Consider the following 23,296-nt stretch of genomic DNA (forward strand, 5'->3'; position numbering starts at 1 on the left):
ATTTTTACTGAATAACAAGTTCGAAAACTTCCCAGAAGGTTAGTTAACATTGATCATGTTGAACACAAATCTTCAATATGTCAGACTTAATCTTATTAAAAGGTTATATTAAATTATTGCAAATCATGTTCCTATCCTATATAAAGGGGTTTTAATATACTTGAGTGCCAATAGCTCAGCAGGTTTATCACAATTATAAACTTATTGAATACAAGGAGATCAAATTGGTATTCTTTGGTAAGTTTAGTATCAGTGTTTTGATTTAACATGTTCCTACACAATCAAGATATTTGATTTTCTTCCAGATTTTTAAGGCATAACAAGTTAGTAACTTTACCAGAAGATTTGTTTCTGTTCAACATGAATCCTATATAATTTTAAGTGTAATTCATATTAAAATTTCGTTAAATAATGTTGATTTTTAAAGCAATGAAAATCACATCAACAATATCAGGTTGATGACACATATATTTGATCCATTGAATAACTGAAGATCAACTTTTGAAATGTTTGGTAATTTGAATATAAGTAGGTTAATTAAGTAACTATGTTCATGATCATCAATTTCCTATTAGATATTTACTGATTAACAAGTTAGAAAACATCCCAGAAGGTTAGTTAACATTGAACATGTTGAACACCAATCTTCAATATGTCAGACTTCCTTTTAATATGCTAATTTAACTTTTAATGTTATTCAATATTTCAAAATTAATCTTAGAATTCCTTTTGGTAATTTGAATATAATTGTCTTGATTGAATATGTTCTTACATAATTAAGATGCTTGATTATACTCCAAAATTGTAACTAAAGACAACAAGGAAAGTTTACCAGATAGTCTGTTATCATCAAACACCAAGTTACAAGAATTGTAATTGTGAATAATGTTTATCACAGACTTTATTTTATGAAAGATTGTGTTGTTTATATAATCACGTACATATATAACTGATATTCCTCAATATACTTGTCTGTTGACAACTCAGAAGGTCTAACTTAATTTCATTTTATTGGCAAACTTCCTTTGTGCATACTTAATGTTACTTTCAATGTCACTCATTGATTAAAGATTGCAGTTGAAGCTTATAAAAATGCATCAACAATGTCAGTTTGAAGAAAAATATATTTCATCTTTTCAATACACGGAGATCGAATTTGGTAATCTCTGGTAAATTCGGTATCGGTGTTTTAATTTAACATGTTCTTACAAAATCAAGATATTTGACTTCCTTTCAGACATTTATACGAAAACAAGTTAGTAACTTTACCTGAAGGTCTGTTTTCTAGCAACACAAAACTTGAAAGATTGTAAGTATGATTTATGCTCATCTCAGACTTTTTCTTACATATTATATTATTTAAATTGTATATCTAATCACGTACACATACATCTGCTGTTCTTACATATACTTGTGTGCCGAGAACTCAGTAGTTTTGTCATCATTCTATTTTAATTTCGTTAAATAATGTTGATTTTTAAAGCAATGAAAATCACATCAACAATATCAGGTTGATGACACATATATTTGATCCATTGAATAACTGAAGATCAACCTTTGAAATGTTTGGTAATTTGAATATAAGTAGGTTAATTAAGTAACTATGTTCATGATCATCAATTTTCTATTAGATTTTTACTGAATAACAAGTTCGAAAACTTCCCAGAAGGTTAGTTAACATTGATCATGTTGAACACAAATCTTCAATATGTCAGACTTAATCTTATTAAAAGGTTATATTAAATTATTGCAAATCATGTTCCTATCCTATATAAAGGGGTTTTAATATACTTGTGTGCCAATAGCTCAGCAGGTTTATCACAATTATAAACTTATTGAATACAAGGAGATCAAATTGGTATTCTTTGGTAAGTTTAGTATCAGTGTTTTGATTTAACATGTTCCTACACAATCAAGATATTTGATTTTCTTCCAGATTTTTAAGGCATAACAAGTTAGTAACTTTACCAGAAGATTTGTTTCTGTTCAACATGAATCCTATATAATTTTAAGTGTAATTGATATTTATATCAGACCTAAACTTATTTAATTGTTTGTGGAATTCTTAACCTCGTTCATATGTTTTCTAACAAAACAAAAATTAAAACATTGTATGTATGAATTGTGATCATCTTAGGACTTAATTGTGTTATAGATTATATTGTATATTTAATCACGTACACATATCTGATTTTCTTCAAAATACTTATGTGTTGAGAACTCAGCAGTTTTGCCAGCATTCTTTTTTAATTAAGTTCATTTTGTATGTTAAATTTTAAAGCAATACAAATTATATCTATCATATTAGGTGGACGACAAATATATTTGATCGATTGAATAACTTACGATCAACCTTTAAAATGTATGGTAATGTAAATAAAAGAAGATAAATTAAGCATTTTCATGATCATTGATTTTCTATTAATTATTTAATGAGTAACAAGTTAGAAAATTTACCAGAAGGTCATTGAACATGTTAAACACCAATCTTCAATATGCCAGACTTCCTTTTTATATGCTAATTTAACTTTTAATGTTATTCAATATTTCAAAATTAATCTTAGAATTCCTTTTGGTAATTTGAATATAATTGTCTTGATTGAATATGTTCTTACATAATTAAGATGCTTGATTATACTCCAAAATTGTAACCAAAGACAACAAGGAAAGTTTACCAGATAGTCTGTTATCATCAAACACCAAGTTACAAGAATTGTAATTGTGAATAATGTTTATCACAGACTTTATTTTATGAAAGATTGTGTTGTTTATATAATCACGTACATATATAACTGATATTCCTCAATATACTTGTCTGTTGACAACTCAGAAGGTCTAACTTAATTTCATTTTATTGACAAACTTCCTTTGTGCATACTTAATGTTACTTTCAATGTCACTCATTGATTAAAGATTGCAGCTGAAGCTTATAAAAATGCATCAACAATGTCAGTTTGAAGAAAAATATATTTCATCTTTTCAATACACTGAGATCGAATTTGGTAATCTCTGGTAAATTCGGTATCGGTGTTTTAATTTAACATGTTTTTACAAAATCAAGATAGTTGACTTCCTTTCAGACAAGCAGGCCAGAACAAGTTAATAACTTTACCAGAAGGTCTTTTTTCTAGCAATACAAAACTTGAAACATTGTAAGTATGATTTATGTTCATCTCAGACTTTAAGTTACATATTATATTATTTGAACTGTATATCTAATCACGTACACACACATCTGCTGTTCTTACATATACTTGTGTGCCGAGAACTCAGTAGTTTTGTCATTATTCTTTTTTAATTTCGTTAAATAATGTTGATTTTTAAAGCAATGAAAATCACATCAACAATATCAGGTTGATGACACATATATTTGATCCATTGAATAACTGAAGATCAACCTTTGAAATGTTTGGTAATTTGAATATAAGTAGGTTAATTAAGTATATTCATATTCATTGATTTTCTATTAGATATTTACTTAATAACAAGTTAAAAAAATTCCCAAAAGGTCAGTTAAGATTGAACTTGTTGAACACAAATCTTCAATATGTCAGACTTAAACTTATTAAAAGATTATATTAAATTATTGCATATCATGTTCCTATATAAAGGGGTTTTAATATACTTGTATGCCAATAGCTCAGCAGGTTTATCACAATGATAAACTTATTGAATACAGGGAGATCAAATTGGTAATCTTTGGTAAGTTTAGTATCAGTGTTTTGATTTAACATGTTCGTACACAATCAAGATATTTGATTTTCTTCCAGATTTTTAAGGCATAACAAGTTAGTAACTTTACCAGAAGATTTGTTTCTGTTCAACATGAATCCTATAGAATTTTAAGTGTAATTGATATTTATATCAGACCTAAACTTATTTAATAGTGTGTGGAATTTTTAACCTCGTTCATATGAATTCTAACAACACACAAATTAAAACATTGTATGTATGAATTTTGATCATCTTAGGACTTAATTGTGTTATAGATTATATTGTATATTTAATCACGTACACATATCTGATTTTCTTCAAAATACCTGTGTGTTGAGAACTCAACAGTTTTGCCATCATTCTTTTTTAATTAAGTTCATTTTGTATGTTAAATTTTAAAGCAATACAAATTATATCTATCATATCAGGTGGACGACAAATATATTTGATCGATTGAATAACTTACGATCAACCTTTAAAATGTATGGTAATGTAAATAAAAGAAGATAAATTAAGCATTTTCATGATCATTGATTTTCTATTAATTATTTAATGAGTAACAAGTTAGAAAATGTATCAGAAGGTCGTTTAACATTGAACATGTTAAACACCAATCTTCAATATGCCAGACTTCCTTTTTATATGCTAATTTAACTTTTAATGTTATTCCATATTTCAAAATTAATCTTAGAATTCCTTTTGGTAATTTGAATATAATTTTCTTGATTGAATATGTTCTTACATAATTAAGATGCTTGACTATACTCCAAAATTGTAACTAAAGACAACAAGGAAAGTTTACCAGATAGTCTGTTATCATCAAACACCAAGTTACAAGAATTGTAATTGTGAATAATGTTTATCACAGACTTTATTTTATGAAAGATTGTGTTGTTTATATAATCACTTACATATATAACTGATATTCCTCAATATACTTGTCTGTTGACAACTCAGAAGGTCTAACTTAATTTCATTTTATTGACAAACTTCCTTTGTGCATACTTAATGTTACTTTCAATGTCACTCATTGATTAAAGATTGCAGTTGAAGCTTATAAAAATGCATCAACAATGTCAGTTTGAAGAAAAATATATTTCATCTTTTCAATACACTGAGATCGAATTTGGTAATCTCTGGTAAATTCGGTATCCGTGTTTTAATTTAACATGTTCTTACAAAATCAAGATAGTTGACTTCCTTTCAGATATTTAGGCCAGAACAGGTTAATAACTTTACCAGAAGGTCTTTTTTCTAGCAACACAAAACTTGCAACATTGTAAGTATGATTTATGTTCATCTCAGACTTTAAGTTACATATTATATTATTTGAACTGTATATCTTATCACGTACACTCACATCTGCTGTTCTTACATATACTTGTGTGCCGAGAACTCAGTAGTTTGTCATTATTCTATTTTAATTTCGTTAAATAATGTTGATTTTTAAAGCAATGAAAATCACATCAACAATATCAGGTTGATGACACATATATTTGATCCATTGAATAACTGAAGATCAACCTTTGAAATGTTTGGTAATTTGAATATAAGTAGGTTAATTAAGTAACTATGTTCATGATCATCAATTTTCGATTAGATATTTACTGAATAACAAGTTAGAAAAAATCGCAGAAGGTCAGTTAACATTGCACATGTTGAACACCAATCTTCAATATGTCAGACTTAATCTTATTAAAAGGTTATATTAAATTATTGCAAATCATGTTCCTATATAAAAGGGTTTTTAATATACTTGTGTGCCAATAGCTCAGCAGGTTTATCACAATTATAAACTTATTGAATACAAGGAGATCAGATTGGTAATCTTTTGTAAGTTCAGAATTAGTGCTTTAATGTAACATGTTCTTATATTACCATGATAATTGATTGTCTTCCAGAGATTTAGAGAATAACGCGTTGGTAACTTTACCAGAAGGTCTGTTTTCTAACAACACTAAACTTGAAAGATTGTAAGTATGATTTATGCTCATCTCAGACTTTTTCTTACATATTATATTATTTAAATTGTATATCTTATCACGTAGACACACATCTGCTGTTCTTACATATACTTGTGTGCCGATAACTCAGTAGTTTTGTCATCATTCTATTTTAATTTCGTTAAATAATGTTGAATTTTAGAGCAATGAAAATTACATTATCAATATCAGGTTGATCACAATTACAGTTGATCCATTGAACAACTAAAGTTCAACCTTTGAAATGTTTGGTAATTTGAATATAAGTAGGTTAATTAAGTATATTCATGATCATTGATTTTCTATTAGATATTTACTTAATAACAAGTTAAAAAAATTCCCAAAAGGTCAGTTAAGATTGAACTTGTTGCACACAAATCTTCAATATGTCAGACTTAAACTTATTAAAAGATTATATTAAATTATTGCAAATCATGTTCCTATATAAAGGGGTTTTAATATATACTTGTATGCCAATAGCTCAGCAGGTTTATCACAATGATAAACTTATTGAATACAGGGAGATCAAATTGGTAATCTTTGGTAAGTTTAGTATCAGTGTTTTGATTTAACATGTTCTTACACAATCAAGATATTTGATTTTCTTCCAGATTTTTAAGGCATAACAAGTTAGTAACTTTACCAGAAGATTTGTTTCTGTTCAACATGAATCCTATAGAATTTTAAGTGTAATTGATATTTATATCATACCTAAACTTATTTAATAGTGTGTGGAATTTTTAACCTCGTTCATATGTTTTCTAACAAAACAAAAATTAAAACATTGTATGTATGAATTGTGATCATCTTAGGACTTAATTGTGTTATAGATTATATTGTATATTTAATCACGTACACATATCTGATTTTCTTCAAAATACTTGTGTTTTGAGAACTCAACAGTTTTGCCATCATTCTTATTTAATTAAGTTCATTTTTTTATGTAATTGATATTTATATCATACCTAAACTTATTTAATAGTGTGTGGAATTTTTAACCTCGTTCATATGTTTTCTAACAAAACAAAAATTAAAACATTGTATGTATGAATTGTGATCATCTTAGGACTTAATTGTGTTATAGATTATTTTGTATATTTAATCACGTACACATATCTGATTTTCTTCAAAATACTTGTGTTTTGAGAACTCAACAGTTTTGCCATCATTCTTATTTAATTAAGTTCATTTTTTTATGTTGAATTTTAAAGCAATACAAATTTTATCTATCATATCAGGTGGACGACAAATATATTTGATCGATTGAATAACTTACGATCAACCTTTAAAATGTATGGTAATGTAAATAAAAGAAGATAAATTAAGCATTTTCATGATCATTGATTTTCTATTAATTATTTAATGAGTAACAAGTTAGAAAGTTTACCAGAAGGTCATTTAACATTGAACATGTTGAACACCAATCTTCAATATGTCAGACTTCCTTTTTATATGCTAATTTAACTTTTAATGTTATTGAATATTTCAAAATTAATCTTAGAATTCCTTTTGGTAATTTGAATATAATTGTCTTGATTGAATATGTTCTTACATAATTAAGATGCTTGATTATACTCCAAAATTGTAACCAAAGACAACAAGGAAAGTTTACCAGATAGTCTGTTATCATCAAACACCAAGTTACAAGAATTGTAATTGTGAATAATGTTTATCACAGACTTTATTTTATGAAAGATTGTGTTGTTTATATAATCACTTACATATATAACTGATATTCCTCAATATACTTGTCTGTTGACAACTCAGAAGGTCTAACTTAATTTCATTTTATTGGCAAACTTCCTTTGTGCATACTAAATGTTACTTTCAATGTCACTCATTGATTAAAGATTGCATTTGAAGCTGATAAAAATGCATCAACAATGTCAGTTTGAAGAAAAATATATTTCATCTTTTCAATACACTGAGATCGAATTTGGTAATCTCTAGTAAATTCGGTAGCGGTGTTTTAATTTAACATGTTCTTACAAAATCAAGATAGTTGATTTCCTTTCAGATATTTAGGCCAGAACAAGTTAATAACTTTACCAGAAGGTCTTTTTTCTAGCAACACAAAACTTGAAAGATTGTAAGTATGATTTATGCTCATCTCAGACTTTTTCTTACATATTATATTATTTAAATTGTATATCTAATCACGTACACATACATCTGCTGTTCTTACATATACTTGTGTGCCGAGAACTCAGTAGTTTTGTCATCATTCTATTTTAATTTCGTTAAATAATGTTGATTTTTAAAGCAATGAAAATCACATCAACAATATCAGGTTGATGACACATATATTTGATCCATTGAATAACTGAAGATCAACCTTTGAAATGTTTGGTAATTTGAATATAAGTAGGTTAATTAAGTAACTATGTTCATGATCATCAATTTTCTATTAGATTTTTACTGAATAACAAGTTCGAAAACTTCCCAGAAGGTTAGTTAACATTGATCATGTTGAACACAAATCTTCAATATGTCAGACTTAATCTTATTAAAAGGTTATATTAAATTATTGCAAATCATGTTCCTATCCTATATAAAGGGGTTTTAATATACTTGTGTGCCAATAGCTCAGCAGGTTTATCACAATTATAAACTTATTGAATACAAGGAGATCAAATTGGTATTCTTTGGTAAGTTTAGTATCAGTGTTTTGATTTAACATGTTCCTACACAATCAAGATATTTGATTTTCTTCCAGATTTTTAAGGCATAACAAGTTAGTAACTTTACCAGAAGATTTGTTTCTGTTCAACATGAATCCTATATAATTTTAAGTGTAATTGATATTTATATCAGACCTAAACTTATTTAATTGTTTGTGGAATTCTTAACCTCGTTCATATGTTTTCTAACAAAACAAAAATTAAAACATTGTATGTATGAATTGTGATCATCTTAGGACTTAATTGTGTTATAGATTATATTGTATATTTAATCACGTACACATATCTGATTTTCTTCAAAATACTTGTGTGTTGGGAACTCAGCAGTTTTGCTATCATTCTTTTTAAATTTGGTTCATTTTTTTATGTTGAATTTAAAGCAATACAAATTATATATCTATCATATCAGGTGGACGACAAATATATTTGATCGATTGAATAACTTAAGATCAACCTTTAAAATGTATGGTAATGTAAATAAAAGAAGATAAATTAAGCATTTTCATGATCATTGATTTTCTATTAATTATTTAATGAGTAACAAGTTAGAAAGTTTACCAGAAGGTCATTTAACATTGAACATGTTGAACACCAATCTTCAATATGTCAGACTTCCTTTGTATATGCTAATTTAACTTTTAATGTTATTCAATATTTCAAAATTAATCTTAGAATTCCTTTTGGTAATTTGAATATAATTGTCTTGATTGAATATATTCTTACATAATTAAGATGCTTGATTATACTCCAAAATTGTAACCAAAGACAACAAGGAAAGTTTACCAGATAGTCTGTTATCATCAAACACCAAGTTACAAGAATTGTAATTGTGAATAATGTTTATCACAGACTTTATTTTATGAAAGATTGTGTTGTTTATATAATCACGTACATATATAACTGATATTCCTGAATATACTTGTCTGTTGCCAACTCAGAAGGTCTACCTTAATTTCATTTTATTGGCAAACTTCCTTTGTGCATACTTAATGTTAGTTTCAATGTCACTCATTGTCTAAAGATTCGAGTTGAAGCTTATAAAAATGCATCATCAATGTCAGTTTGAAGAAAAATATATTTCATCTTTTCAATACACGGAGATCGAATTTGGTAATCTCTGGTAAATTCGGTATCGGTGTTTTAATTTAACATGTTCTTACAAAATCAAGATATTTGACTTCCTTTCAGATATTTATACGAAAACAAGTTAGTAACTTTACCTGAAGGTTTGTTTTCTAGCAACACAAAACTTGAAAGATTGTAAGTATGATTTATGCTCATCTCAGACTTTTTCTTACATATTATATTATTTAAATTGTATATCTAATCACGTACACATACATCTGCTGTTCTTACATATACTTGTGTGCCGAGAACTCAGTAGTTTTGTCATCATTCTATTTTAATTTCGTTAAATAATGTTGATTTTTAAAGCAATGAAAATCACATCAACAATATCAGGTTGATGACACATATATTTGATCCATTGAATAACTGAAGATCAACCTTTGAAATGTTTGGTAATTTGAATATAAGTAGGTTAATTAAGTAACTATGTTCATGATCATCAATTTTCTATTAGATATTTACTGAATAACAAGTTAGAAAACTTCCCAGAAGATCAGTTAACATTGATCATGTTGAACACAAATCTTCAATATGTCAGACTTAAGGAGGCTCGAGGGTATAAAATTTAAATTACAGTTTTTCCTTATAATTTGTTGATTGAAACCTCTTAACATATAGATTAAAAAAATGCAAAAAAAATAGGGGGTCACCGACCATCTAAGCAAGTTACAGACTGCTAAAAAAATAGGTTTTCCCCTCAGAAATCGTACAATTTTTACAAAGACTAATAGGGAAAATTGCACCTGCGTTGCCTTCATCTTAACCTACTGAGAGAAGAAAATTAAAGATTTCTATTATACTTTTCATTCTAAGAGAGTTGGTAGTGAAGTTCCGAAAAAGCAAAAAAAAAGTGGGGGTCACCGACCTTTTAAGAGAGGTAGACCACCAAAAGTGTGAAACCATGGCAACCAAAAAAGGTAATTTCTGAAAAAAAATCAACTTTTTCTCCAGTATTTTGGCCTTAACTATATGAAATGAAAATCTGTTTATGGTTAACAGTACCCCTAAGCGATATGCAGGCCAACATTGAATTTTAGGTCATTTTGATAAATTCGTAAGGTCATAGGTTAAGGTTATGGTGTTCATGAACATGATAAATTTGTTATTTTTGAAAGTTTTGATGAAATTTTTATGAGATCATTCGCTAAGTTAAATCAAAATTACAGATTTATATTATACTTTCCATTCTAAGAGAGTTGGTAGTGAAGTTCAGAAAAAGCAAAAAAAAAAGTGGGGGTCACCGACCTTTTAAGAGAGGTAGACCACCAAAAGTGTGAAACCATGGCAACCAAAAAAGGTTATTTTTGAAAAAAATCAACCTTTTCTCCAGTATTTTGGCCTAAACTATATGAAATGAAAATATGTATATGGTAAACAGTACCCCTAAGTGATGTGCAGGCCAACATTGAATTTTAGGTCATTTGGTAAATTCGTAAGGTGAAAGGTTAAGGTCATGGTGTTCATGAAAATGATAAATTTATGCTATTTTTGAAAGTTTTGATGAAATTTTTATGAGATCATTCGCTAAGTTAAATCAAAATTTACATATTATTAACTGTCATACATAATGAAACAAAATGTAAAACAAAAATTTAAGTGGAAGGCGAACCTGAATGATGAGGGTCTGGAAAGGGGGTCCTTCAACCTTCTATTCTTTAAATCTTTATGTCATTATTCTCTATTCCTAAATTTTAGCACTCCTTTATTTTCTATTTTTTTTTGGCGATTTTCTCTATTCTTTATATGTTTTGGCCTTAATTTAAATTGCACTTTTTATCCATTATTCTCTATGCTGTAGACCCCATCCATATACTCAATGATTGTCGAATTCAGTTATCAAAGTCACTATTGTTAGAATAGTCAAACTTATATTGTAGGGAACATTCTAGATGATTTTGAAGGAAAAGTACCAAGATTATATAGATTATAACGCACTGGGAAAAATATTCCTTTATAGATCTAACACTGGCGGATCCAGAAATTTTCATAAGTGTGGCCCACTGACTGCCTATATAATCAACCAAATTTTTCCCAAAAAAGGGGGGATCTGGGGCCCTTGCCCCCCTTAAATCCGCCTCTGTCTAATGCCTATAGGGCATATTATGTACCAAAATGAACTAGTCAGCTAGATAATTAGATACCTAAAAAATGATTCCTCCACTTGTCCTCCAAGTTTGACATTGGAAACCTCGAACATCATTATAGTTCCATCAAAAAATAAAATAGGTGCATAATGTATTTTGAATTATGTTTCCTTGAAGACTTCCGGACTTATATCTCACATTTGGTTGTTTCCTATTAAAGAGTTAATGGTTTAGATTAAGATGTAGTCTGTGTCTGTCCCACGTCAGGAGCCTGTAGTTCAGTATTTGTGGTTTGTTGCTGTATGTATCTTTCATTTTCATTTATTGTTCTGTACATAAACTAGGCCTCTGATGATATAAGAATGGATGGGCAAGGGTCAATATATTTCATATCCCATCCACATTTGTGGTGGGGCATAACAAAATATAATCTTTGTTTCTACATAAAATACAAATAACAACTTGCAGTATAGGTGATATAAGTATTTATTTATGGACATATTTATGGTCCCATACATTAACTGATCCATATAACATTAAATCCAAAATCAATTAACCAATGAAATTGTTTAAAAGCATGGTTTGATTTGTGGCACTTATTTCATTCATATAACAAGACATTTCACTGTGCAATAGGGAGTGTAATTATCCTGTTCTGCCAGGCATTTTATGCAAATACCACCTTTTTTTTTACATTTCCTTCAGAATACTAATTCTTATATTGAAAGATAAATTAAAGATTTAATTTATTCCTTAAAATACAACTAGGCAAAAGGTAAGATACTTCATTTGCCAAAGAAACATAATTGGATACAATTAGACTGTACCAGTAATGAGTGATATCATTTTGCAATGCATCTGGTAAAGATTATTTTTCTCATTGACAAAAATACTACAAGAAATACAACTTTAAATATCTCCCATTGGGTTTCTATCAATAAGCTTTTAACTTCACTGATGGCCATTTTGAATTTCTACAACAGTCCAAACACTTGTTTAGGACCTTGAAATAAATATATATCTACTTTTTTTCAATTCAATCTATAATGCTGTTATCATTGAAATGTGTACTGAACTGACCCTTTAAGCTCCTTCCTAGAACCAAAGCTAGTAGCTCGAACTGATCATCTTACAAAGTTTGTCACTTAATATTATTTGTAGTTAAAATATAAAGCAACATGTAAATTGACATTTGATCTTTGCTGGCTCTTATTTTTATTGTCAATAAGATAACACCACTTGTTCAATACCTTGATCGGAAAATAAATAAATGTACTATGTTTTGTTTCAATCCCTACAGGATTTCTTGAGAATAAGGTTTCAATCAAGATTAACCAATGACAATTTACATTCAGACAGGATGGCTATCTATCTTTACCAATTGTCACCTAATCTTCAACAATTAAAAAGGACATTAATTGATAGAAATAATTTATCTGCAAAGTTTGATAAAATTCTGTTCACTATTCCTCAAGCATGAGATAAAAAATATTAATGTTTACAGACAATTGATGACTAGTGATGGCAATTGCCCACAAGGTTAGCTGAAAGGATATAATATATAATTCCAGTATAAAAACAAAGAATTATCAACTAGCTTTCAGGAGTAAGGAAGTCAAATATTTTTCGAATGACCTTCATGCAATTTGTGACTCGAACATTTCCTCTGTCAGTTTTTTCAGACAATAAAGCTTTTAATCCTTCTAGTCCTGTTCTCTCAACAGAAAGTTTAAGATGAGAGAGCTTTAAGTTTGATTTAGAAGCCTTCAAAGCAGTCGCTCGTGTAATTGCTTTACAAGCAATGGCTTCATTATAAGACTTAAGATTGTCTTTCTGGACTATACAATCATAAGGATGACTTGCAGGAAAAACAAATTAATCCAGATTGTTTAAGGCTTTTGAGGTTAATAATTTAAACAATGCTCTAGTGTCATCAACTGCATTGTGTGCACAATAGTTTTCACCAAGAAGTTGTGACACCAATGAAGTTTGAGAATATGATGGTTATCCTGGAATTATTTTCTTGAATAACTCCATGGTGTCTATGAATCCACATATGTGAGATGAAAACTCATTCCACATCTGATTTGCCTTTAAAGAATGGTACAAAACATGGCAATCAAAGCGTTTGATGTTGTGTCCTACAAGAACTGGCTTGGATGGATATTTGGAAAGTTTCGGAGGCCTGTATTGAGATAGGTTGGTTTGGAAAGATGTAACTGCTAAATTCATTATTGTTTGAAGTTGCAGCAATCTGTATTACATCTGAGGTTCTATCTGGAAAAAACAATTAGTCTAGTTTTTCTTATTTCAATATTTCTCAATAAATACAAAATATGTTACCTGCTAATTCAATAGTTTTAGCAATGTATGGGTTAATCTTATCACCAAAATGAACCGAAAAGGAAAAGAAAAAAACTAATTATTTTTTTCATGATTTATTATTCTAATATTGTGTTTACAATATCTAATGTTCACTTTTTTTTTTAGTTTTTCATGTGAGGGTCTGTTAAAGCCTCCTGTGTGATATAGGTTTATGATTTTCATTGTTGAAGTCGATCGGTATGATTGCCTATAATTGCCTACTTTCACTTCATTTGAACTTGGGGGGGGGGGGGGCAGGGGGGGGGTACAGTCTCATTGGCAATCATACCACATCTCCATTTTTTATGTAGACAGTTTAAGAAATTTGAATGGGCAATTTTCCTGCTGTGATATACAATTATTTCTAACTTTAATATTTGAGTGATATATATATAATAGTATTACTTCAAAAAGAAGAATGAAAAGCTGGTTCCATGTGCAATAACCAATATACAATGTATAAAAGCATATAAAGTTTTCATATAATTTATTTTATCATATACTTAGCATTAATATGATAGCTTTTGCATATGTGTAATGAACGGAAGTACACAAGCCACAATTTCCCACCCGGAATGTTAACCCATATCAGGGGCCTCTCGTTCAAGTTACTTCTGGTATTTCCACTATCGTCTGTTTAATTTTCCATTGTTGCGTCAGATATTTTTTATTATGACGTCAAAATTTTACTGGAACTTTTGTGATGTCCAGTAATGGCGGACAAATAGCGATAAGGTGTATTGGATCCAGTGCACGGTAAATTCGTTTGTACAGAACCACCTGTTATTGAAAAAAAGATGTTAACATGGCTAAATCCAATGATATAGATTCTCAAAATGATGATAGTTAAGTACTTGCTAACAAATGCCATTGACAATTATATGAATCATCTCATAGTACAACATGTAGTAATAATGATCATAAAACTGTAAATACTTCTTTGCTTCCAAATTTTCAATGTTTCAAAATGCCTCTATAGGAAATGGTAACATAAATATATATGGAGGTAAGTGATGCTACTGTTGGACAATGATAGTGTATTTGTTGGATTCATAATTTAACTTCTTTATAAAGTTTTTGACTGTTTTAGTTATTTCATTTGTTTATTTGCCTTACATAAAACAATTGTCGGAAGTATATGATAAAGAGATTAATACATGGCCTTTTCCATATCGGCCCGGGTATCATCCCTCGACCCATATCAGCACATCGACTACGTCTCGGGCTGATATGGGGGTCTCGGGATGATACCCGGGCCGATATGATAACAATTTTTCTATATATTTATATATTAACGACTTACATAGGCTTGTAGTTTCTAAATCAAAGACTACCAGTGGAGCTGTAGAAATATCTATCGGTATACATAAAGATGCATTCATTGGAGCAGGGATTTCTTCATCTAACTTTTCATTGTTCATTCCTATAACACATCAAGTTTTGTAAAAACAAAATTGCAGATTTTAATTGTTATATATGGTGTAAAATGTGTTTGTACAAAAGTAAATGAAACATCAAATGTTTAAAGTATGTTCTATTTTATAACTTTGATAATCCTTATTGCATGTCTTGCATCAATCTTACAGACCAAAAAAGGGGCCCTCCGCTAATCAATTATAAGTACGAAAGACAGAGAATAATTAAGAGTTTAAAAATCATACTTTGGTTAAATTTGCAATAAGTTAATTGAAGTCAAAGTTTAAATTCCAAGAAAATTTAAAAAGTTAAGGATGTACCTATTTCACTTTCATAAGTTCTTCCTTCTCTTATTTCAACACCGGTACTTTTTCCTGATCTTTCTTTTTTTAGATTGATTCTTCTTTTTTTGTGCTGCTTTGTTTTTGCTCTTTCAGATTTTTTATTCCTCTTTCTATTCAATCGTATAGCCCTCTTGATAGTCTCATTCCCAGGTGACAATCCAGCTGCTTCACTAACCTTAAAAAATAAATAAATAACAACATGTATAAATTCAATATGAGGATGGTCTTAACAGTTATTTAAGAAATGACTGTTCCTTTTTGTTGCCAAGTTTTATTTTGATGTAAAAGCATTGATCAGAGCACATTTTACATGAAGCACTTTAGGCTTTTATACCCTATAAAACTACAAAAATAATGAAGAAGGAACAAGGATGCGAGATTTTCTTGCTGTGTTGAAGACCCATTAATGGACTTTGGCTGTTTTCTGCTTTGGTTAGGTTTGCTGTCTGTTTAACACATTCCCCATTTCAATTCTAAATTTTATTTCTTAAAATTACATTTCACCTTTAAAATATACTTTTTATTGAAATAACAAATTTCCCTTATTTTGTTTTGAAACATTAGGGAGCAACCATTGAACTTCAAGGGTGGGGGGGGGGGGGGGGGGGGTATGGTCTGTTGTTTGAGTCATAAAATATTTTTCATGCAAAGCAATTTTATTTACTTTTTGACGCTAATAATCAAACTTTTTTTCTTCAAAACTTAACACTATAAGGTAATGGGGAAATCTGGATTCAGAATATTTTTTTGTCATCTGCTTAAACAGAATATTTTTTTCATCAAACTTGGGATCAGAATATTTTTTTTTTTGGAAAAAACCATAAAAGTATAATTTGCAAATATTACCTTTGACACATAACCATATCCCTCATTTTTTTGTAAGACTGCTGCACTGACACGATAATTTAAACTTGAGGAACCAGAATAATGCTTATTTTTTGCTGCTTTGGTTGAGACCGTATGGTTAAAGCTTTCATTTGCTTGGGAGCTAGCAAGTTTTGACAGTTTCTTTGATTGGCTTTCAATTTTTCCCAGAAACAATTTCTCTAGATCAGCTTTGAGGCTTTCAGATGTCAAGTCCTTTCCGAGGGGTAAGTTTGTGTGCCTGTATGATGTTCTGTCTTTTAGATAACCACACCATTTCATATCACAGGTTTGGTGTTTCCCATACATATGGTCAATCATCCCTCTGACTCCTTTTTCAATTTTTTCTGGACTGCCTTGGTTTTGTGCCAACATGTAGGAATAATTCTTGGTAATTGCATTTATTACCATTGGCGTCAACTTCTTTTGCTTTGGTTTTAGGCTGTACAGCTTTTTGGTGATATTTATGATTATATGATTCCTATCACTGGTTTTTATCATTTTAGAATTTGGAAGAAGTTTCTTTGCCCTGTCAAACCCAACAAAATCATCAACACCTGCCAGTTCATTAATTTCAATATTTTGTTCATGTACATCCTTCACCAACTGTACTACCATGTCTGGTTCCATGCCCTTTGCTGTCCCTGACCAGTTTTTTTTACAATTGTGTGGTATAGGTGGTCTTCCCTTCTTTTGTGCATTCCGACATATACGGCAGCTGGATATTCTGAGGGTGTGATGCACAATTTTCCCTGTTTTTTCCCCTATCAGTGATGCCACACCTGAAAAGTTAAATGTACATGCTAATGCAAGTAAGTGTAAATATGGAGTAATCATGTTGCTATACTAGTATTTCAAATTGATTGTGTAATAATTCTTAAATGATTTGCATATCTATAAATACTTGAATTGGATTGGTCAATTAGAATTTTTCTCTTGGTTTACACTTAGATAAACCATGTTTCCGGAACTAATTTCATAATCTATTCATGCACGATACACATGCTTGCAGGGATCCCGTGATTTTCAGCATTTTGAGATTAAAAAACAAATTTGGCTTAAGAATTATAAGGATTAAACACATTTTTTCTAGAGGTTATTGATGTGTAAACCGGGGCTCTTACTCACAAACTCTAGAAAAAATGTGTTTAATCCTGTAATAAAGGTGTCAACCTAATTTTGCCTAATTTTAGTAAAAGCCACTTTTTGTCGGAATAAAAGACAGAAACAATATATTTCGCTGAGTATTGCATTAGTCAGAAGGTAAACTTACTTTGAGATAGTAAAATACACGATCTACAGCTGCAAAGTTTAGAATGGAATACAAAAAGGAGCCAAAAACAAGCATTTTTCTTGTTTCGGGACAATAACTTGTGTATAAGTGTAAGAATCTTTATGAAATTGTACCACATGGTTTCATACCTCAAAAGGAATGTTGGGATTTATTTTGTGGGAAATGGCCTAAACCATTTAGGAATAAGGGACCAAAAGGTGCAAACAAACTAGGATGTTCTGGTTGCCTGACAATTACTTGAGTATAAGTCTATGGATCTCTTTGAAATTGTACAACAAGGATCCATACCAAACAAGAGGCTCTCAAGAGCCTGAATCGCTCACCTGTATTTCAGAGGAGAAGATTTTTAAATGTTAGCAAACTTGATGAACAAATTGTGTAAAATTGTCTTTAAAGGGCAATAACTCCTTAAGGGGTCAATTGACAATTATGGTCATATTAACTTTTTTGTAGATCTTACTTTGCTGAATATTAGTGTTGCTTACAGTTTATATATATCTATAATAATATTCAAAATGATAACAAAAAACTGCAAAATTTTGTTAAAACTACCAATTCGGTGGCAACAATAGGTTGTTTGATTCGTCTGAAAATTTCAGAGCTGATAGATCTTGACCAATTGAACAATTTTACCCAATGTCAGATTTGCTCTTAAAGCTTTAGTTTTTGAGATATAAGCCAAAAACTGCATTTGACCCCTTTGTTCTATTTTTAGCCATGGCGGCCATTTTTGTCGATGGATCAAAATTTCAGATATAATTTATAAACTAGATACCCTAAGGAACATTTAGTTAAAGTTTGTAGGTATTTGGCCCAGTAGTTTCAGAGGAGAAGATTTTTGAAATAGTTTACGACGACAGACGACGACGGACGCCAAGTGATGGCATAAGCTCACATGGGGCCCTTTGGGCCCCGGTGAGCTAAAAAGAAAGGTTGGGATTGATTTTAAGGTTTATGACCCTAACATTTTAGGGAATAAGGCCAAAAACAATACTTTTCTGATACTTTGTATAAATTGCTTATTTCCTGACCTATTTCCATGGGGTTTAATTCTAAGTCTCAAAAACTTGGGGTTGTTTAATAGAAAGAATCTAACTGTGTATTTATATTTTGGATTGTGATCCCGTGTGTAAATTGGTACACATTGAGGTCCAAAGGATCCAATTTAACTTTGTTTGATTTCTTAAGAAATATAGATTTTTTGGGGTTCATTTATATGGTGATTCTCATATGTATACAGATTTTTTATCTTGGGGCCAGTTTTCAAATAAGTCCACATTAAGGTCCAAAGGGTCCAAACATAAACTTTGATTTCAACAAATATTTAGTTCTTGATTTTTTGTGATATGCCTAATCTGTGTATTTTTATTTGTCCGTATTTAGGTCCTAAAATACACTCAGTTTGAATTCATCCATTATTGAAATCTTTTGGTTCTTTCATTTGCTGAATCAAACCATGTAGTTAGATCTTTTATATAAATGGACCATAATCATGATAATAGGTAAATGATTGACTATTTTCACTCTGTGTCAGAACCTATGCTATGTCAAGTATTTAATCACAATCCAGAATCAGAGCTGAATTGCACAATTAATAGAAATTTCATTTCAAGTAGATTCATATTTGATAATATAGATTAAAAGAAGGGAATTACCACTTGAAAAGTCCAATTTAATTTTTTTCAGATCTTAGACCACATTCATTCTGTGTCAGAAACCTATGCTGAGTCAAATATTTAATCACAATCCAAGTTCAGAGCTGTACAAAGCTTGGATTTGGTATCCATACTTGCCCCAACTGTTAAGTTTTTGACATCTGCAGTCATACCAAGATTAGCATTTTATAACTAGTATGTTTTTTTTTTTTTAAATATTTGAATATTTGTACACTTGCCTTTAATGCATGTACATTTTGTTTGGTTTGTTTTTATTAGTGCACTATGATTTTATATGTACCTGACAAACTATTGTAAGCCCTTCCAGAACCTTTCTTCTGCCAACAAGTGTCTGTGGATGCATTAATACCTGCTTGTTCATTACCTTCTGTAAAAAAAGATTAAATTCATAATACAGTAACCGGAAAATATGTATTCAAAAACAGATTTCCAGCCCTAAAAACATGAACCAAAAGGTAAAACTTAACTACAGTCACTTAAAGTGGCCCAAGTGTTGTTTAGCTTGATTGTCCTTTATACATGAGGACTGTAGCTGAGAATTATCATTGATTTATTATGTAATGTTTTCACAGAAATAAACCTAAACACAAAACTCAACCATGAAATTAAGGTGATAGTGACACTAAGATTTAGGTATATATAAATAGAGGCTCCAAGGAGCCTGTGTCGCTCACCTGATATTTTTGTTTTACAATTGATGCATGAAATAATGCAACCATTATACTTTTGCTTTAGTTTCAGAGTCAATAACTCCTTAAGGGGTCAATTGACAATTTTGGTCAAGTTGACTTATTTGTAGATCTTACTTTACTGAACATTTGCTGTTAACAGTTATCTCTATCAATAATGAATTTGGCCCAGCAGTTTCAGAGGAGAAGATTTAAGTAAAAGATTACAAAACTTTACAAAAAATTGTGAAAAATTGACTTTAAAGGGCAATTACTCCTGAAGGGGTAAACTTATTTATTTGTAGAGCTTACTTTGCTGAACATTTTTGCTGTTTACAGTTTATCTCTATCTATTATAACATTCAAGATAATAACCAAAAACTGCAAAATTTCCTTAAAATTACCAATTCAGGGGCAGCAACCCAACAACAGGTTGACTGATGCGTCTGAAAATTTCAGCTCAGATAGATCTTCACCTGATGAACATTTTTACCCCATGTCAGATTTGCTCTAAATGCTTTAGTTTCAGAGATATAAACCAAAAACTGCATTTCACCCCCCATGTTCTATTTTTAGCCATGGCGGCCATCTTGGTTGATGGGCAGGGTCATCGGATACTTTTTTTAAACTAAATACCCTAAGGATGATTTAGGCCAAGTTTGGTTTTATTTGGCCCTGTAGTTTCAGAGGAGAAGATTTTTGTAAAAGTTAACGGACGACGACGGACGCCAAGTGATGAGAAAACCTCACTTGGCCCTATTGGGCCAGGTGAGCTGAAAAGGTATAGAAATAGAAGTACTTTAATAATCTAATTATGGAGCCTAGCAGATTTTAAATTTCATACCATTATTACAATGATTTTTCTTATGACAATGAAATAATAATGAAATAAATTACAACACAATAGAACAATGAATAGTTGTTGCATGCACATAGAAGAGAAAAGTTAATAGGGGAGACAATCAAAAAATATTAAAGGATTATTTCCTTTTGAACTGTATCTAATAATCTTTGAAGATATGTTGCTCTGAGTTGGATAAAAAAGAAGCCCAAACTAACAAGATATAAGGGTAGGTTTCTCCCATGTACATGCAACAACCAATTACTAAACATCTATGTATATGATATTTAAATTGCAAGAATTGGATTACCACCTTTACAAATTTGACTGCAGTTTAACACATATTTTAGGCATTAACATATACATGTCAATATATAAAATGACATTTGTAAAATATGTGTGCCATTGTATGTACAATGTACATGTATATGCAAATGACAGGATCAGGCCTATTTTTGTTATAAAATTATAATATTTAATTTTCATTCAAACCTGCATCAATGGTCATTGACTGGAAAGCTTCGTCAAGTAAAAACTTCCTTTCTGAAGCATTTGCCTGACACTCTATTATGTCTCCAACTTCATTTTCTCTTGATTTTAGTGACTTATGATGAGGACAATGGACATTCATGGCAGCTAGCAAATTATTCAGCTGGGTTTCTCCAATGCCTGCATGAATCATACCTGATAATATAAAAAACATACAGAAAAATAAATGAACAATAAATTTAAAACACTAGCAAAATTATTTAAAGTAGCTATAATTATATAGGTTGGGCCATATTTTCTGTGTACATGTACATGTAGGAAATTAAGGCAAACAAAATTAATTTTGTGTCTCCTGTGGCAATGCAAAATAGGGAATTATGATGTCTGACCAGGATAAAATGGTATGTTTTAAATTATCACACTACTGGCAGCTGATTTTAGTTCTAGTTGGCTAGTAAGTCTTGCAAATCAAGAGGATTGTTCATGTTGACAATTAAGATTGACATATGCTTAAAGATACTCATTATCGCAAAAAGTTTCATTCAGTTTCTAGTTGGCTAGAATTAAAAGCAGAGGACATTATCAAATTCACCACCTCCTCATTTACCCTATATATATTTACATGTATGTAATACATATACCCATTTTTTTTATAATATTCTGAAGTCATTTCTTGTATGATATCAAAAATATTTTGGTTATCAAATTTAATTTCCTCAATTTTGGAATAACATGTGATGACGTCATTATTCTACTTTTATGCATCATATAGCATTTTGAAATTAAACAAAAAACATAAATCTACTCTTTCAATTTGAATCGTCAGAACTTTAGATAAAATATCCTTGATATTTAGGTACATGTATCAGCCCACTAAGCCAATCTCGGAATTAAGTATTTTCTGCACTTTTCATAGTTTATTACATACATATATTTATAAAAGTATAAATAACCTGCCACACCAAGTCTGTGTGTTCATTACTTGTTTTTCTGCTTTTTATTGATCTGATGAGTTATAATTAAACCCTTTTCAACTGATTTTTATATTTTGTTCATATATTGCTCTGTTACAACACTGTCCCAGGTTGGGCACCTGCATAATTTAACCCCTCCATATTCTGTATGTGCTTGTCCCAAGTCAGGTGCCTGTAATTTAGTGATTGATGTTTAATGCTGTGTAACATATTTGTTTTTTCATTCATTGTTAAGTACTAAAATTGTTGTTAGTTTTTTGTTTGAATTGTTTTACAATTATCATTTGGGGCATTTTATAGCTGACTATGTGGTATGGGTTTTGCTCATTGTTAAAGGTTGGACGGTGACCTAAAGCTGTTAACTCATATGTATTTGGTCTCTGTTGGAAAGTGGTCTTGTTGGCAATCATACCACATCTTCTTATTTTTATATGTAGTACAATTTTTGATATTGACCAAACTATATCATTATCGTAATTGAAAGAACATGTGTTTACCTGCAGCTAATTTTGTATTGACATCAAATGTACCAACTCCTTTTCTACTTCTATTTGCATGATGTGTCTTCCCTAATCTTATTCGGGCAATATCTCCACATTCTGTACATTATATATACAAAATACCAGCAACACCATAAGGTTTAACTCCCAACTAATTATGTAATTGTAAAGGGACTTCACATTTGGAACATTGTTTCAACTGCTGAACAATATAGTCTAGTTCGACAACATATCTACAGTGGTTTAAGGGAAGTAAATCAGTAGGTAATGGTACTAA

General features: G+C 30.1%; 1 protein-coding gene across 1 annotated transcript in view; it reads left to right on the forward strand.

Moving 5' to 3' along the window:
- The window catches only part of LOC127723857 (carboxypeptidase N subunit 2-like), a 138,999-nt gene that overhangs the window by 849 nt on the left and 114,854 nt on the right, over positions 1-23,296 (forward strand). The window contains exons 3-5 of the mRNA XM_052230576.1: positions 5,616-5,687; positions 7,714-7,785; positions 9,566-9,637. Of these exons, the coding sequence (XP_052086536.1) occupies positions 5,616-5,687; positions 7,714-7,785; positions 9,566-9,637 (216 nt within the window). The remainder of the gene's footprint in view (positions 1-5,615; positions 5,688-7,713; positions 7,786-9,565; positions 9,638-23,296) is intronic.

The sequence above is a fragment of the Mytilus californianus genome, unplaced genomic scaffold (assembly GCF_021869535.1).
Source record: "Mytilus californianus isolate M0D057914Y unplaced genomic scaffold, xbMytCali1.0.p SCAF_13, whole genome shotgun sequence".
NCBI lineage: Eukaryota > Metazoa > Mollusca > Bivalvia > Mytilida > Mytilidae > Mytilus > Mytilus californianus.